This window comes from Cyrtonyx montezumae, unplaced genomic scaffold (assembly GCF_038088225.1).
Source record: "Cyrtonyx montezumae isolate F1298 unplaced genomic scaffold, pur_monq_1.0 scaffold_12, whole genome shotgun sequence".
Lineage (NCBI taxonomy): Eukaryota > Metazoa > Chordata > Aves > Galliformes > Odontophoridae > Cyrtonyx > Cyrtonyx montezumae.
The window spans coordinates 21,378,996-21,398,461 of NW_027071848.1; the positions used below are offsets into that span (position 1 = coordinate 21,378,996).

Sequence of the window (19,466 nt, forward strand, 5' to 3'; positions counted from 1 at the left end):
GTTTTCCCTCCCTCCCTCCCTCTCGCCCTCCCTCCCTCCCTCCCTCCCTCCCTCCCTCCCTCCCTCCCTCCCTCCCTCCCTCCCTTCCTCCCTCCCTTCCTCCCTCCCTTCCTCCCTTCTTCCTCCCTTCCCCTCTTCCCCTCTTCCTCCCTTCCTCTCTTCCTCCCTTCCTCCCTTCCTCTCTTCCTCCCTCCCTCCCTTCCTCCCTTCTTCCTCCCTTCCTCCCTTCCTCCCTTCTTCCTCCCTTCCCCTCTTCCTCCCTTCCTCCCTTCCTCCCTTCCTCCCTTCCTCCCTTTCTCCCTTCCTCCCTTCCTCCCTCCTTCCCTCCCTTCCTCCCTTCCTCCCTTTCCCTTCCTCCCTTCTCCCTCCCTCCCTTCCTCCCTTCCTCCCTTTCTCCCTTCCTCCCTTCCTCCCTCCTTCCCTCTCTTCCTCCCTTCCTCCCTTTCCCTTCCTCCCTCCCTCCCTCCCTCCCTCCCTCCCCCCTCCCTCCCTCCCTCCCTCCCTCCCTCCCTCCCTCCCTCCCTCCCTCCCTCCCTCCCTCCCTCCCTCCTTTCTCCCTCCCTCCCTCCTTCCTCCCTCCCTCCCTCCCTCCCTTCCTCCCTTCTTTCCTCCCTTCCTCCCTTCCTTCCTCCCTCCCTTCCTTCCTTCCTTCTTCCAACTGCATTTATGTGGTACAGTATTTCAATCTGTAAAGATTTGCTGTTATAGGAGAAAGAAACAATTTCACCAAGCTGCTAAATTGAAACGTATGGATTTCCAGAAGAGAATTGTATCTTCCTCACTAACCATAGTTTTACTGCCTTTTTAAGCATTCATTGAATAACTTCATTGTAAATATCTTACTTTTTTGTTTTTTTCTTTTTTCTTAAAGTTGAGCATATGGAACAAATCTTGCTTTTTCAGTTTTATTGTGTAAAAAGTGCGCAAACACTTATGAATTAACTCTTGATTTCATGCAATGGAATAATATTTCATGACTTCTGCTTGTGTGAGGCTCTATTTCTAATTTCCAGGCTAAAGAACATTTGTAATGCTAACCACATTAGTGGCTTAATCTTTCTGGAAATGTTATATCTTGAACACATTTTCTGTTCCTGTTGCAAGTACTTCTCTGAATCTCTGCAAATGCAATAGTAAATATATTGCCTTAATGAGACTCTGTTATCAGCAAAATAGGAAATAAGAAAAGTGAGTGAAAATATACTGAGGAAGCATCCTGTGGAACTGACATTCATTTTATCTGCCATTGGAAAGCTATCTAAACTTCTGAAGAGTACAAAGGGGGAAAGGATCTCTGAAGGACCAGTAATCTGGCACTAAGGATGGTGTTTGAAATGGTAAAATACATCAGCCTTTGAATGTACCAATTGCTTTCCACAGCAGAAGGACACTGAATTGCAAAGGGCTAAAGGCCAGACTGAAAAGGCCACTGCAGTACTGAACACTGGGACACCTCATGCTGTGCAGCACTCAGCGGTAAATATGTTAGTCAGCTAAAGAGCAGAAATCCTTAGCCAGAATGAAATCAGTATATTTTCTTTAAAGAAAAAGAAAAACAGAGCTGAAGGGGGAAGAATGCTGTCAGAGGAACAAATATCAGGTGGAGAAAAGCTATAACGTTAAAAGGTTGTGTGTGCTCAAAGAGTACGAATATAAAGAGTCAAAACAATTCTTGAGTACAAACATTTCAGAGCTATATTTAACAACAGAAAATTTGATTGATTTAGGCAGAGATAGAGGAACCTGTGATAAAGCTGAAATATATTGTATGATTTGTTAGTTTATATGAATATAAAGAGGAACCATCTCTGTTACATTCTTTTGAATTTGTACCAAGAAAAAAAAATAATTTCCAAAACGTTGTATCAGTGGTGAGTGAACTTTTTTTGATGTAGTTCAATGGTTTTCATTCCTTTTTATATCTGGAGGGTTCCTACTCTATCCCAACAATTTATTTTGGAACATATCCAACATCCTAACCATAAGCTGTCTCAGGAGATCTCTAATCTCCCTCTTCTAAAGTGATTGTAGAGTTCAAGCTAAATTTTTGAAGCTTGTCAAGAGCTGTAACACAGAGAGATAAGATTTTTAGACTGGACATCAGAATACTTGCGTGGGAGGCAAAACTCTGAAGTTCCTGCCCCAAGGACAGCATAGAAATGTTATCAAATGTTTGCTTGACATGCAAATAGAGAGCATTTTGAGTTGTGATCTGAACTGAGGAGTTCTACTTCTCAGGCAGAGGTATAAGATTGCTATTACGTTTAATTTCATGATAATGTTTAATACCATTGAAATTACTCGTACTGACCTTCTATGTTCTGTGTTTGCCCAACTGAAGCTGTTGGTTTCTCTTAATAGACTAAAGTGAAGATGGGTTACATCACTGTCTAATAGGTATCTCTACATTCCCATTAAAATGCATACACACACACACACACACACACACAACGCAATTACTTTTGTCTGGATGCAAAAATGAATTGCTTTATTATCATCTTTAAAAATTATGATTCACTTTATTTCTCTTTCATGCTCCCTCACTCGTTACTCTCCCTGTGTTTTCTTTATTGATTACTTAGGGAGATTTAGAGTGGAAATGGGATGTTATAGCCTGCAATCCACATATATATAGTAGAATCTGAGATGGGCATGTAATTGTTTCTTTATGTCTTTTCTCTATAATGTATTTATGTGAGGACGTAATTGCAAATCTACTTCTGAAATATTGGTCCAAGGACGCTGTGAGACAAATATGTACCATCCTAAAAATGGACACTATTTATTCACAGAAAAATTCAGATCAAGAACTCTATAGGGAAATTTTTCATGAAATCTTGCCCTATCAGATAATTAGTGTTATGTGCCAGAGACTCATATAAGAAGGATGCATGAGATATCTGGCACATACTGGCCAAAACTGTAATCCCCCAGTCTGTGGACTGAGAAAACAAGGTTAAAACCAGCTGTAGAGTCATGGCTCCTCCCTGGAAGGCATCTACCATGCTTGATGCCTGTACAACACAGAAGTAGCACAGTGGCCTGTGTCTGGCTCACAGGGTCTTGCAGTGTGAGTCTTCTGATGCATACACATAGCTTTTATCTCTGCAGTGCCCTCCATAGTCATAATGGTAGCACAGTAAAACATGCCTCAAGTTGCATGAGTGGAGATTCAGGTTGGATATTAGGAAAAATTTCTTCACAAAGAGGATTGTGAGGCATTGGAACAAGCTGCCCAGCCAGGGAAGTGATAGACTCACTGTGCCTGGTGATGTTCAAGAAACATGTAAATATGGGACTTGGGAACATGTGTTAAGTGGGCATGGTGGATACGGATTGATGGTTGGACTACATGAACTTAGTGACCTTCTCCAACCTTAGTGATTCTATGATTCTATGCAGTTGGAAGCAGCTTTTTCACTGTCCTTTTGAAGACATGGTATGCAGTCAGGTTTCATCCTCACCATAAAAAGTATGAATTTTAGAAATGCTTTCTCAACATTCTGACCAGCTTAATATTAATACAAATCCACTTTGAATTTAGGCAGTTTTCTAATTCATTGAAAGATTCTATGACATTAAGCTTTGTTTCAAAAGATTTTTTTAGTATTTTGCATTCTTTATTGTGTGTATGCATGTGTTCCTCCTAACTGAAGCTAATAGAATCTGCAGACAGACAGGTATTTTCAAAACTCTTCCCTTCGGTCAAGGAGAAAGCATGCTTTGGTTTGCAAAGCTTAATAATGCCTCTGCTGTGGCATTTCAGATCTTGCTCTGCGCACCTCCAAATCTTTCTTGGTACAAGTATCCTCCTGGAAGTATTAAGTGAGGAAGCTTTTTTCCTCCTTCCCTCCTTCCCTTCTTTCTTCCTCCCTTCCACCCTTCCTCCCTTCCTTCCTTTCCTTCCTTTCCTTCCCTTACTTCCTTTCCTTCCTTCCCTTCCTTCCTTCCCTTCCTTTCCTTCCTTTTTCTTTCTTTATGTTTGCAAAGTAAAAAACCAAACCAAAACAACAACAGCAAAACAACACTGCCATTTAAAATTTGGACATGTTTTAGGCTTTTACCTAGTTTCACGGAATGAGGTGCATATTTGTGATTAAAAAGAACTCCAATCACTGAAGAATCACATAAAAATAGAGCAGATGTTATTTAATTTATACTTTATTTGGTAGGCCTAGTATTTGGTTGTAAAAGAAAGAAGGAAAAAAGCCTATTTTTGCTACACAATTCAGTATCATGAATCGTACTAAGCACCCTGACCATCCTGTGCTGATCATTCCTTAGGAAGAACTATATCACTTTCAGTGACTCCTGGAAATAGGTGGACATCTGCTCAAACCAGTATAGCTGTTCTTTTGCAAATCCTGGACTCAAGTATGTCCCTGTTCATTACAGGAGAGTTGAACTAGATGACCTTTACAGATCCTTTCCAACTCAAACAATTCTATCATTCTATCTAATCTGTCTTTGCTACTCTATTTACTCCAAGACTTAGATGAGCTCCAGTATAGTAAGACCCCAGCCCATGGCTGATATTTCACATTAACTGTTCTATGTTTCTGCCTCCATTGGGAAATTCACACACACAGGAAGAAAAAATATTTTGTACCATTGAAGGATTCTCTTAAGATAGCTTTCTTAAGAGATCTCTTAGATCTGTGGAGGTTACCTTATTCTGATAATGATACTGGTGGAACTATAAATACCCAGACTGGAGTATCTTGACTGGAATGAAAACAGTGGAACGAATGTGTCAAGACCTCATTGGGGGAAGGGCTGCTCATTTGTTCTGAATTTGTCTAGTGAGAGAACAGTGTAGTTGGGATTCTGAGGTGTTAGAAACCATAAGTAATGAGAAAGGGAAATATTTAAAGCCTTTGTCTACTGGAAGCAAGTTATTCTTAATGACAGAAAAGAGCAAAATTGTAGACCCACTTTAGCAACTAATAAATTTAAATTCTGCCATAATTGTAGTAAAATTAGAGCTGCCAGTTTATATCATTGCACTCCAACTATTTATCTCTACATTCCCACTAGGAGAAATCTCCTATACTGAGATCCTGTTATAATTTTTTTTTCTAAACTCATGTAGTCAACATTATTTGTTGTTAACAAAGAACCAGGAACTAGTGTATTTTTTATGTTTTGTGATGGAAATCATGTACAGTGAAACCTACGCTATGGTTTCTCTTAACAGCGCCGTTTTATTTGTCAAAGGTGGTGAAAGATCAGAGCTTGTCATGGATACCATTAGCTGTGTTGTGCTGGGTTGCAAAAGATGAGGCAACCAGCTGAGTCTATCATCCCATCTTAAATGGGCAGGATGACAAGGTGCCAGAGCAGAAAGAAGAAAGGAAGCAAAGTTTCTAAATTAATAATCAATCTAGTACCTCTGGGTAGCTGCATCTCTGGAGTGGCAAACTTGTATCATCCCAAATGACAGTATTGACCTTTATAAAATATGTTATGAATGTTTTATGAAATTTGTGATGGAGAAAAACTATTAACTGGGATACAGGGAAATTATAACAAAAAATACATGGTGACACACTGACTTTATGACATTCTTAGCACAGATATTAATAGAAAAAAAGAACTCTCTAAAAGAGTTGACCTAGTAAAAATGATATGAAGTTATTACATCATTATTATTATTATTTATTTCTTGTTATGCTTGTAATAATTCAGGTGCTTTCCAAACAGAAAAGCTTCTGGCCCTGCCCCCAAGGAGCTCACAATCTAAAGATGGACGAAGGGAGAAATAAGGAGAAAGGGTCCACAGAGCAGTCAAGATGCCAAGATGGAAATCAGCCATAACTTAGTAATCAAATGGGGTGTGAACACAGTGTTGCAAAGCTATACAAACCTTTTTCTTACTATTCCATTTTGGCTCAGTGGATTCACTTCTAGGTGCCATGGCACAGGTGCATGTAAAGGAAGGAAGCTCTCAATATGTGAGCTCATAGAGAGTAGCATGTGTGTAAAGCAGAGCACAAAAACTCACCCAAATGTATATCAATGAGAGAACTGTCAAAACTCAGTTCATTACAAGGGCCGTTTATGTCTAGAATGGTATGGCTTTAGCTCATATCCTACAAGGTGGTAGTTAACATGTCATGGATTCCATTTGCTTTGTTGCCATTTTCTGCATGTTTTATATTTCTAGGGATATGAGATGTAAGTGTAGTCTATGCACCTGCAGGTATTTTACCACAGGCTAAAATGAACTACAAAATCCATTAAAGTAGGGACAGAGATGTCAAGAATGAAATGGCCACACTGATGTGTTGTACTGATGCCTCCTTGGAAGAAGGAAGGTGTTGGAAGCTCAAGGGTGGTCCTTCTTAGTTGTAAATTTTAGTTTTTAGTAATGCAGGACACCAGTCACCAATTAAAAAGCAACAGATGGTTTAATTTTAAAAATACTGTTTTTGACTAAGACAAGGAAGTCACTTATCAATTAAGAAAAATACTATTAGGTCTTCTTTATACATTTAAATGTCTAAGTAATTGTATAAAACCTCCAACCAGATTCCCCCAAAGTTTGAAGTTGTCAAAGAAACTTTCTCAGCAAACTGCCATATTTTCCAAAGTACTCAGAGGATCACTGTATGCCGTTTTATTCCTGAAGTATCTTTCTCTTAGCAAGTACAAGTGTATTGTGAAGGCAAAAGCTAATAAGCAGCTGAACATTAAAGTGCATAGGTTGTCCACATTTGGAAAAATAAATGGTTGAAGAAGCAGTAGCTGTTGTAATTACGGATTCCTGGGGAGTAATCCGTCATTATATTTTAGCAAGCCACAAATATTTCTTTTGCTATAAGACACATTTTTACAGTCTTCAAATCCTGTGAAATATATTTCTAACAGTGGCATCAGGAAGGTAATAACTCTCTTCCTGAGTGGGAGAAGCTGTAATTAAATAATCAAATAGACTGATTGTTCAAAATTTACAGTTATTCATATTCCTTCAATAAATAAAAGAATATACTTCATATTCTGTTTCTTTATAGATTTTGAAGCAAATTATGTTTCTAGCAATTTAAATAAATGATTCTAATAGATTGACATGACATATGTTGACAGGAACCACTTATGATTATTATGTTGCCCAGAATTTTTAAGAACCTACAAAGTTAAATAAAGGCTTACAAGTCTCTTAAGCTACTTTTTATTTGCATAGAAAAATATTTATCGTAGGAGTCAACTATCATATGAGAGAAATTGCTTTTGTTGTAATTGAAAAAGATAGCTAAAAAGTTTCAGTGGGTTATTGCAACAGTACAAGAATACAAGATGCTTCCATTTATTAAAAAATGTAAAACAAATTGTGAAAGCTAAAGCAGGCTACAAAACTGAAGGTCCCTTTATTATCTTTCTCTTGATTACTGTGTTACAAGATCATGTGCCACAGTTGAGTACTATAAAGTGTTATTCTGCATTTGCTAATATGTTCTTAAAACATTCCCCCCACAAAAGCACTATGCAAAATATATATATTTGTAAATGCTTCTTCTTGTAAGCATCACAACCTGGTTATCACATAGTCACCCTGCTCAATGGTTTCCTGTTTCCCATCACAGTCAGTGCTAATGTCTGATTCCTTGTCCAGCTGATCCTGTGGTGTGTCTGGTTCTGAGTTCTGTAACTCCATTTTCTCTGTTTCTAAAGCACAGATACTTCCCTCATCCTGTGAATCCAAAGTGTTGCTGTTATTTTGCAACTCAGCTATCATACACTTTTCATCAGGACTTTGGGTGTTTACTTCACAGTTCATGGTCAGTTCTCCTTCTTCCAGTTCATCATTTTTCTCACATTGTTCTTCTGCCTGTTGACGGGAAACTTCTTCAGAAACCGTGTATATTTTATTTGTACTCTGCTCCACAGAGTTTGTTTTTGATCGTCTGTGAAATAACCCAAAATTTTTTATGTCTGTTACAAAATTCACACGCTTCTGTTTCTCCTTAATGGACTCTGACACCAACATTGCTGAGCCATTGCTTACATTATGTGCTTCAGAGGCAATTGTGGCTGATCGTGGGTGAATCATTGTTGTAATATCAAAAAGGCTGAATGCCTTTTTCTTTCCTTTCTTGTTTCCTTCACTCTCATTCTTTTCTTCGGTTTCTGACAGAGAGGCAGCATCTTTATTCATTTTCGGAGTCTGCAAATTAGAAAGCTTGCTTCCTTTTAGCAAACCCAGGACTTCAAAACGGAAACTGGAAATATCTTGTTTTAACTCCTAAAAATAAAGAAGAAAGATCAGAGGATTAGCTCAGAAAGAAAGATCAGAGGATGAAAGTTAATGTGACTTTTACATTAAAAAATAAAAAAATAGAAAGCTTATGTTACAAATCAATTATGAGCTTTATCATCTGAATAATACCTAAGATTTTCAAGTTACTTAGCAGACTCTGCTTAATGGATCTTCCAAGTAAGACAAAAAAAGTGATCAGTAATTTTATCAGGGGAATCTTCAAAGGAAATACACCTTGGTTTATAAATCACTGACAGTGATGGAAGAAGGAGCAAGGATGACTGAAAGACCTACAGCTAATCTGCTGGACTGTGTTATCCCAACAGCATTTTGATCAGATGTTAACACCGTTCCCAGTACACACACAGAGTGGGCATACAGAAGCATGTAACAGTTTAGGATGGAAGGGACTTCTGGGGATCTGGCCCAACTCCTGCTCAGGTGGGGACACCCAGAGAAGGATGGTCAAGATCATGTCCTTACACAGTACAAAAGTTCTTCTTGATGTTTAGATGGAACTTCTTGTTTTCCATTTTGTGCTCATTGCTTCTTGTCCTGGCTAATGACACCAGTGACAGAGTCTTTCACTTTGGGTACACTCCCTTCACATATTTGAAGACATTGAGATCCCCCTGAGCCTCCTCTTCTCCAAGCTACACAGTCCCATCTCTCAGCCACTCCTAGCAGAAGGGTGCTCCAGGCCCCAGTCATATTGTTGATTCTCCAATGGACTCTCTCCAGTATGTCCATGTCTCTCTTGTACTCAGTTTTGAGAGTCCCAGAACTGGACACAGAACTCCAGGTATGACCTCAAAAGCAGTGAATAGAGAGGAAGGACCACCTCCCTTGTCCTGCTGGACATACTTTGCCTAATGCTGCCAAAAAAGTACCATCGGCCTTCTTAACAGCAAGGGCACTCTGCTAACTCATGGTGTACATAAGGATCACCCAGGCCCTTTTCTACAGAGCTGCTTTCCAGCTGTGGGCCCCAATGTATTTCAGTACCTGGGGCTGTTCTTCCCCAGGTATAAGATTCTGCACTTCTTGTTGAACTCATACAAGTTGTCTATCTCTTCATTTTCTGTATAAGAATATGAGATCAACTACCTCAGGCTCTTTCTATATCTTCTGTGTGCCAAAGCTGAGGTAGATGAATATCATTTCGGACATTTGAAAGTTGAGGCATTAACAGTAACAAAACGTTTAATGCTTGAAATAACACAGTTATGTAAAAGTTGTGGTGCATATGGCTCTGCTCACTTAATCTGTGTCAGATTAAACAGATTTTAATATTTGACTCCTTACTTTAGTGTTCGATTTATTAAGCCATATAAAATGTGTTCTGTATCCAAGAGCACAAGTGCACTCTATTGCTACTTAGGGTAAAACTATTTGCATATTACCTTAGCAATTTTTTTTTTAAGTACACTTAATTCCACTTTGGTGTTCCTTTAATTCTCTCCTCTCTTCCCCCATTATTCAAACTAGATGATAAAAGTGATGGCACATGGACACTGCTCTATGGATGAAGATATGTGTGACTGAACAGGTGGGGAGTGTGAAAAACATGCTTCGCAGTCGTCTAACATCTTACTAAAATATCTTTGAATGTATAATTAAATACATACCTTAAAATTTTCTTCTGTCAGTCCTTCCTCAGTTTTGGCATCTCTAATCATTGCTGCAACGTATCTCTTAACCAGATTTCTCATAACTTCCTAAAAATGTAAAACGTGTTAATTTTCTGGGTAATAGTAACAATCTACACTCGCTGTGTCTGCTCAACCTTATGTGCTTTAGGAACATAACAAAAAATGTACAAACCTCAGATATGGTTACTTTTTTATCTGTTTTTCAGTGGTGAGCAGTGATATAAAATATTCTAAGAATGGCTGCACTGACTTTGACCAACTGCCTCATGGTGGTATCTCTGACAGTGAGCAGTTGCTGATACTCCATGAGGAGTGCAAGTCTAGTGCAGCTAGGTGATGTTACTTTCAGCTGTACTCTTCCAAGTATCCTGTAGTCTGAGATTCAGAGACCTCATGAATCAGAAATGTTAGCTGTAGGTTTAGTGGCCAGTGACAGGTTTTCCCTGTGTGTTTTGAACTCATGTAAACTTTCAGCATCCACAAATTCTCTGCTGATGAATTTCAAGGCATTGCCAGAGTAAAACTTCTTGTGGGGTTTTGCTTTTTATAAATCAGCTTTCTGATATTTTCCAGCATTTCTCTCTGCTTTTAAGAATTCTAAAACTGTTTAGTTTGGAAGAAATGTCTGGAGAAATACTGATCCATATTTTGACTCTACGTAGAACCATCTGAAGTTGTATCAGGTTGTTTAGGTCCAGTCAAGTGCTGAATATCTCCCAGGATGGAGATGTTGCAGCCTCCCTGAACAACTTCTTTCAGTCCTTTACCACCGTCAATGTGAAAATGATTTTCCTTACAGAATTTCCCTTCTGGAAACTTGGGTCCATTGACTCTTATTTTCTGTGTACATCCAAGAAAAATCTGGCTCCCTTTTCACTCTAACCACCCACTGTGTTATTGGAGATAGCAATTAGATCCCCCTTAACCTACTTCACGTTGAACAAACACAGATCTCAGCTTCTCCTTTTATGTCAGCCCTTTAACCATCTTGCTGGCCCTTTGCTGAATTCCTTCCAGTTTGAAACATCTCTCTTGTAGCAGGGGGCCCAAATCAGGACACACTGCTTCTGATACAATTGTACAAGAGTGGGTTGGAGGAGAATAATCACTTCCCTCAATATGCTGTTTGCAGCCTTGTTAATGCAGCCTATTATGTGTCTGATGTTCAGTCTGTGGATAGATGAAATGGTAAATAGCTGCTCTGTGTTCACCTTCTTTATCGTTTCATAGATTCCTGTTGTACCCTCCACAGCTGTAATTTCTTCTGGTTGAAAACTCCCAATTTATCTAGTCATTTCCCATGTGGAATCCATTCTTTTCCAAATTTTCAAGTGTACAACCCATATCTTGGTGGATATGTACCCCATTTAATACAACAAATAATTGAAAATAGATCTGAAACCCCTTATGCTACAATAATCTCCCAAAATTAAGAGAAAGAAGGAAGAAGGATGGAGAAGAGCTGTTTGCAGATCTAGGCAGAGAGATTACTAAGAAGCTCTCAATGGGTGAGCAGAACTGGGGAGGGAGAGATGGAGAACTAACTGCTGGAGCTCGTCACTTAGATGCACATATGGTCCTGATTAATCCCAGCAGGGAGGTGGGACTGCCTTTTTGTTTTGTTTTGTTTTTTAATGGCAATCTATGTTGAAGTGGATATGATAATAGTTTATTCTTCTATTCTTCTATTTCTTTAGGAGAATATCGTTTTGCAACCCAAAAGTAGACTACTTTTCAAGTGCTGTTATTTCAATAAATATTCTACACTCTATTGCTGAGAATTAAATAAATACACCTCTTCTTTCTTTCTATTCCTTTTTTTTCCTACTTTTTTTTTATTCCATCCCTCCTCTCCCAAAAGGATCTTTTCGGGGTCAAAAAAATAATTGCCAAAAAATAAACATGCAGCTTTACCTGATATTGATGATGTCTTCTCAGATTGTCAGCTGCACGTCTCTGAAAAAAAGAAAGAAAGGAATACAACAAAAATCATGAATGTCTGCCTGGTAGTAAAAGACAGTGCAGCAAAACAGCAACTAACAAGCTGAGAGAGATTGTTCAGTATCTGTTGAAAAAATGGCAGTGTCTGACTGTCATCTGCTTTACAGACAAGAGTACGCTGTCACTAAAAAAGCAAAGTGGATTTGCTACATTTCCATCAGTGTGATGCTATTCTGGCATTGACATGAATGTGGTGGGGCAGCCAGGTACCTGCTTGCAGAAATTTGAAAGTCACAAATATGAGATAGAAGAACAATGTGATTATGTAACACACTTGCACAGATAGAAGGAATTGAGAGCTCGACATACACATGGTGTTAGCTATGACTGTCTCTTTATGTCTCATTTAAGACAGAGCTATCCAAAGCCTACAATATAAAACCATTTCAAAGAGAAAATTCTCTGCTTAGTACTTTGCTAAAAGGACACTTGATAGACAAGGAAGCATAGAAGACAGCAACTTAGCTATGCGATGTAGAATTTGGTGTTGATAAGGAGGGAGAGTATGAAGTATAGTGACTATGATGAGGAACAGTGAAAAAAAGATTGGCAGGATGAAGTACAGTACAGGCATCAAGAAAATGCTGCATTAGGATATGCTGCTGTATCTGTGAGATGTCCAGAAGAAGGTGGTGAATAAAAAAAAGTCTTGAATTACTTAATCCTTGAATTTCCATTGTCCTCAACATACTGAATCTATCTGCTGATGGTTAAAAAAGTAGGAGTCTGACTATTGGTCATATTTCTACAAAACAAGACACTTAGAAGGTCTTAAAACAGGACAGAATGGTATTCAAGCTTGTTAACATTAGCCTCCATTGCATGACAAGCCAGGTATGATAAGGCATGTCACCTTATTTTGCTGGCAACTGATTAACTTATTTAACTGATTAATTTATTTATGATTGCCATTTTCCCTATTTGGGAATAGATTTCTGCTTTATGGTTGATTTATTTTTGTAATTAATTTGAGGGTTGCCGTACCTGTGCTCAGCAAAAGAGAATAAAAAGGGGAAAACCATTATTTCTTAACTGTTCTGTATATATACCACGAGATAGAGCTTTATTCATAAGCATCTTGCCTTCCAGATTTTTTCCAAACGATTTTTCTGCATCTTATATCATATTCAAAGGAGCTATTCCTGATATGAGCATTTAGAGAAGGAGAGATGGGTATGCCTGTCCATCACTATGGCCGTAGGGACAGCAGAGCCACGAGAAGGACTCTCCCACCATCTACACCACTAGCCGGGTTTATTTTTCTGATTTTTCTCTGTCCACCACACGATGGAGATGTTTCATTCCTTCTAAGAGAGCGCCGGGGAGGCAGATGAGAGCTCTCAACAACAGCTCTGACTCACACGCAAAGGGAGAAATACTTTTAGGTGTATGTGAGATGTACTTCAGTTCAGGTAAAGCTAATAAACTCCTATAAATAAAACAAATGCTAGCTCTTTTCCTGTAAACTGCTTTCTGCAGTTTCTGTCTGCTCTGCTTTGTTTTACAGTGAAATGTGAAATAAAGGCATGGGTTTAACTCTGTATCTGCATCAAAAAATTGCTAAATCTGATTTATCCTTCTTAAAAACCAATTCTGAAACTCCCAGAAACAGAGGCTATGGCTTTTCCAGTCAATACTATTACAAAAAGTGCAATTTGGAATGTCTATACAAACAAAGGTATTTAAGTAGTAATATGTCCAGAACAGTTATATTCTCCTTAACAGTGGTTTTCAATCAACAGCTCTGAGAAACTGAAAGGGAATGCATTTAATGATGTATTTGTATATACATGCTGCATGGGTAAATATGCAGACATACAGACTGTCCAAGTTATTAACATCATCAGCTCTCTATCTACAGTTAAAATGTTCAGATTTAGTCCCCAGTTCATAATCTATTTTTGCATCCTTCTCAGAATGGACTGAATTTTTACTTAAGCACATCTGAAAATCAAGATACTCACTATACATAGAATGACATTAACTATTATCTCTTTCTTATTCAGTTCTCAGCCAGCTTTTCTCGACTTGGTCTAACTTGTGACTGTTTACGATTTGTTTCATGTAATTCCTGTGCTGTGAACATGAAGTATTGAAAACCATGACTAACAAAGGAATAAAAGTTAAATCTGACTGAAGAATAGCAAAAGAAGAAGAAACAACCTTGTGATATCAATATTCTATGAGACTGTAATTGCCATATTTCATCACTCTCCAAAGGGTAGCACCAATATGATGTAGGAAGTCTTAGCAGCAGTTTTACTTGCACTGAAAACTATTTTGGCTTTCCTGTTTGTGACAATCGAGTAATCTGTATTTTTCTTTTTTTGGAAGAAAATAATCTTTAGCAGTCAAAAAGTTCCATACTCTTAAATTACTTCTTTGAAAGTTGTTTAGCAAAAATATATAATTTTTAAAGCATGAATTCAAATTATTCTGACCTCAGACAGATTTGTGATAAAGGTCTAGATTGTCTGATGGGGTATTCCCATATTTGGAATGAAAGCATTTTACAACAGGTAAACTTGTCTGTGTTGACTGAAAGGTTTTCCTGTGAGATGGTCCTTGATCATACAACAAACACGCTCCATATTATTGATTTCCATTCCATGTGGAAAGTTCTATTTCTTCTCTTAGTTTTCAGCAACAAACATTTCAGGGGAAGTACAAAACAGTGTATTGACTCAGTACTTGCTTCATTTTCCACTTTGAGAAAGGAGGCTAAGAGAATAAGAAGGATTTTCTCTGACAAATACTAATCACTGTCATGTAGATTGCTTGTAAAAGTAGCTAGAAAAAAAAAAAAAGCTATTTATCTAAACACAAAAAATACTGAAGATATACTTGGTAAATCCTTTCCATTGTATCTCCTGGAATACTTAAAATTATAGGTAAAACTCTTTTTTGGTGACTGATCAGAAATAAATTGGAATGCAATTTGAGGAAAATAACACAATTTACTCCAACAAGTGTGGGGATTCTTTTCTTACTTCTATTCTAAAATAACAATTGATTTCTGATGATCAACAGCAGTAGCCCTGAGACGCCCAAAGCCCTTGGGAAGTCAGGAGCACTTCAGCCTGATCAATAGAATTGCATTACTACACTGGCTCTTGCAAAGGTGAGCTGACAAAGTTAACAGAAATACTATATATAGCTTAAAGAGCAGCACACATTATTATTTCAGAGTTTTAAGTGTAGGAGATATTTTGTGATAATAGCTGAAGAGAATGCTGCATACCTGGGATATGTCAAAATGACAGAAAATAACAATGTGCTGAAATCTGAAGAGGTATACCTCTGTCTGATTAATAGCAGCACTGAAGTGCTAGTAAATCATATGTGCACATACGGCCTTCATGTACTACAGAAGCCAGCTGTAGTTGTGGTTAAGAATGTGCCACCTGCATGGTTGGGCAGCCTTTGAGAAAGATGCTGTCCCACTGAAAAGCTTCCTTGACCCCACCACCCACCTCTTCAGCATCTCAGTACAACAAAGGATTCCAGAAACACAGAATAGACAGTGAAAGAGAATCAAATTAATCAGCTCTCTTTAGAGGCTCCTTGATTCCTTGCAGACTCCCTTCTTTCGTGTAATACCTTTGCTGCAAGAAGCACTGTAAATGGACCTCCTGAGCAGTCATGCCACAGTTATCTTGTTATCATAATTATCATAGTTATTTGGGGTTGGATATTAGGAGAAATTTATTCTCTGAAAGAGTGGCCAGGCACTGGAATGGGCTGCCCAGGGAGGTGGCTGAGTCATTATCCCTGAAGCTGTTCAAGAAATGTTTAGATGTTGTACTGAGGGACATAGTTTAGTGTGGAAATACTGGTGGTAGATGGACAATTGGACTGGGTGATCTTGGAGGTCTTTTCCAGTCTTAGTAATTATGTGGTTCAATGATTCTATCTCAACTGATAATTTTCTTTCTTTGTATTAGCCACATAAATCTTTTCTCTGTGTACCTGCTGTAGATTCTCATGACCCTAAATCCATTCTTCATGAGTTCCACCTCTGTATAATCTTTTCAAGTGTTTTTATTTATTTGTTTATATAAAGATCATATTATATATATAATACAACATATATATATATAGAGAGACAGATGTATTCTTTATATATTCTTTATAAGTATATATCTGTAAATACACACACACACACACACACAAAAACAAAGTGGATTGTTGGTTACACATTTATACACCCTTGGTTCCTTTATGGTTCATGATTCCTGGCTTTTTGGTGCTGCTTTTTTTAATTCACTGTTTTATATCTGATTCTTGAAAGCTGTCTTTACAAACAGCTGTATTCTGTCTGTAATTTGTTTTGCACTCTCTAGCAGTAACTCAGCTTTTGGATTCCCATTACTGTTATTCCTACTGGCAAACACTGCAGTACGTCACTGCTTTCTAATAGCAAACATCATTCAGATGTTTCAGAAAAACAAATGCTTTGAAATCTGAGTTCTGCCTCACAGACAACCTGGTATTCATAAATCCATCTAGTTGATGTAAGAAAATGGGCCTGACAAGAGTCTACAGTGTTTCTTCCCCACTATCAGTCATAGGAAAGGTATCAGAGTTCATAATACAGGGCTCAGTGAAGACAAGTAGGTCCCAGCAAAGTTTATCTTGTAGATCTGAGGCAGAGATTCTAGTGAGCTGATACCAGAGAGCTGTCAGTTAAATTCAGACAAAAGGCAGAGATAACTTTTTGCTTCCATGTGTTTGTAAGGGTGTAGTGTTTCTAAATTTAATTTGTGATGGTGTTTGCTGGGACAACTGGAAAAATTCTGGGAACCCAAGATTGAGCTGTGGGTGATGTGAATAAATTTTGCGCTACCTATCAACAGCACATTCTCCCAGGACAAACTATGAGATAATGACGGTGTGCCCATTTTTTCTCCAATTATTTTAACTCTTTATTGAGAAAATTTGCTTAATTGTGTTTGCTTTACATCTATCTGAACTGTGTCTAGACCTGAGTGAACAGTGGCTCTCTCACTCTAGAATCTACTGGTAGATTCCAGATGAATTTTAGTTTCAGGTACACTTGCAGCCAAGTGCCTATTCTATAGCGATGGATATAGCCCTACTGCCTCCTAGAGCTTCATGATTTCCACTTTTTCACTTCAAACAATGTTTGTTTTTTTTTTTTTTTGTAGTTTATAGAAAAGAAAAAAGAATAACCACACACAACAAAAACCCTTATATCTCTCCCTCTCCCACATCCTCTGCTTCCCATTAGTTCAGTTATTAGCAGTTCATATTCAAATCATAGGGAAAATACGTTCAGCTCCTTCTCTTCTGTTTTCCCAAGGGAGCATATTTTCCTCCAGGGTATTCACTATTTTGGAATGGGAATTGTCTCCTGTCAGAGCTGTTCTGAGTGGTAAAATAATTATATACCCACTAGAGAATGGAAGTGAACCTGGGTCTCCTATAGCCCAAGATCTTTGCATGCACTCCAATCAGAAACTCTGTCCTGAAGCTGTAAAGTCTTTCCCAACAAAAGGTTCTTTGAAGCTGGTATATATTCATAAAAAAAAAAAATCCACAGTTTTAAATATGGAAAAATCCCCAACTAGCTTTGTAGATAGACTCCCTATCCATTGACCCTTTGCTGTATCAGTTTTCCAAAAACCAAGCTGCTCTATCTAAAAGGTGTTATTTAGGTACTCCATCAGGATGCAGTTGCTGGAACCTGGTGATCTGTCTGAACCCCCAGCCTCACCATGTAGGTCAGTAAGGGGGCAAGAACACCCTGCTTCTTTCTTCCTCCTTCTAGACAGCAAGGAATAAGTTTACTTTTGAACTGCAAGCTGAGAAGGAAACAAAGGAAAAAAGAGTCCTGGATGGAAAATCTGACAGAGGATATTGTTCTGAAGGATTTGCTGGGATGGATAAGAGTATTCTGGATCTGTCTCAGTCAATCAGTGATACTGAGATAACCAACTATAGATCCTCAGCTGCCATGCAGTGGCATCTCTCCATCTCTCACTATATCAGTTTACACTAGCTAATCATCCCTACCAAATGCTTACCAAATCCCTAGAAGAATTGCCCATTCTTCCCCCTCACAAATACAACAGTCTATTTCTAACAAAAAATCACACATTTTCCTTCACTTGCTCTTTGCACTTACTTATTTTGTTTGCTAGCTTACACAAAGATGTTCTATTCTCATTCTTTTCACCATTCATTTTGAATTTGTCCTTTATTTCTATTTGAATCACAGCTTATTGGTCTATGCTGCTGTTCTAATAATAGTATAAAGGAACTTTTTAGTGTTTCTTCCTTGCAGTCTGCTGTTAGTTTGTTTCAATAACATCTTCATGCTTACATGCTTCTTCTTTTTCGAGCATCAAGTGAAGTGAAACACACTTCCCCTTCAGAATGGCCAACAAGATCATGATACTGAAATAAGCCTGATTATAAGCTTTTTGCAAAGACTACAGAATCTGTTCATCAATTTAGGTAATGTGAATTAGTTTTATGTGTTGCATTTCCTCCGTATCATGCATCTGCACATCTCTGAACTTGTGCCAGGAGGTGTACCTAGTGATAAAACTGAATGCCAGCATATGACAGGAGAATAGATAGGAAAAAAAATAGGCTTATTACTCACTTTCTCAAGAAACTAGTAATAGAGGCACACAAAGAAAAAAAAAAGAAAGAAAAAAAAAGAAGTCTGTAGAGTAATGGTCCAGCAAATAATTGAACCACACTCTTAGCTTCTTTTGTGTATTGCAACCAAGATCAACAGCACAAGGACTAAAAAGAAGGGGAAAAACAATAGTAATGGTAATTATCTCTATAGAGAGATGCATTTACAAATCAAGTGGTGCACAATGGAATTTCTTGCTACCCACTGACCAATGCCCAGCCAGTCCCTGAGTAACAGTCTCTCCCCGGCCAACTCCCCTAGTTTTATTGTTCAGCATGACATCATATAGGATGGAATATCCATTTGTCCAGTTTAGAACAGCTGTCCTGATTCTGTTCCCCACCAGTCCCATGTGCCCCCAGCTCCTTACTGGCAAAGCAGCACCAGGAGCCTAATTGTCCTTGGCTCTGTAAGTACTGCCCTGCAACAACTAAAGCAGCAGTGTGTTATAGACACTTTTATCCTAAAGCCAAAACACAACAAACCATTATAAAGAAAATTAACTCCATCCTAGCTGAAACCTTTGTGTGTCTTTCTTCCTTCTTTTTCCCCCATTGAAATTTCTGCTTCTAATGAGCACTGTCAGAATACGGTAGTATTGTGACACAGAAATAACTTGTAAATTCAAGTAAGCAATTCCAAGTAAGTGGCTACATTTCAAAGTGTTTAATGTAGTGGAAACAGCTTTTGGTAAGAATGCTTTTATGGTAAACCCATTTCAACACACATACAGAGAGAGACAAGATACAGAGAATATGCCAGAGTAGTTTATATACAGTTCTGTTGTTCATGATATGTCAATGATACTTGAAATGTGATACATGGAACATCATCTAGAATTCTGAGAGTGACAGACAAATGTCTGCATTTGACCTTTGATGTTTGT

General features: G+C 38.2%; 1 protein-coding gene across 1 annotated transcript in view; it reads right to left on the minus strand.

The window, feature by feature from the left end:
* Positions 1 to 7,079: 7,079 nt before the first annotated feature.
* Positions 7,080 to 19,466, minus strand: part of TRPC4 (transient receptor potential cation channel subfamily C member 4) — a 145,635-nt gene continuing 133,248 nt past the window's right edge. The window contains exons 9-11 of the mRNA XM_065730255.1: positions 11,824 to 11,865; positions 9,886 to 9,975; positions 7,080 to 8,242 (exon numbers count right to left, since the gene is read on the minus strand). Coding sequence (XP_065586327.1) covers positions 7,526 to 8,242; positions 9,886 to 9,975; positions 11,824 to 11,865 — 849 coding nt within the window. The 3' untranslated portion in view covers positions 7,080 to 7,525. The remainder of the gene's footprint in view (positions 8,243 to 9,885; positions 9,976 to 11,823; positions 11,866 to 19,466) is intronic.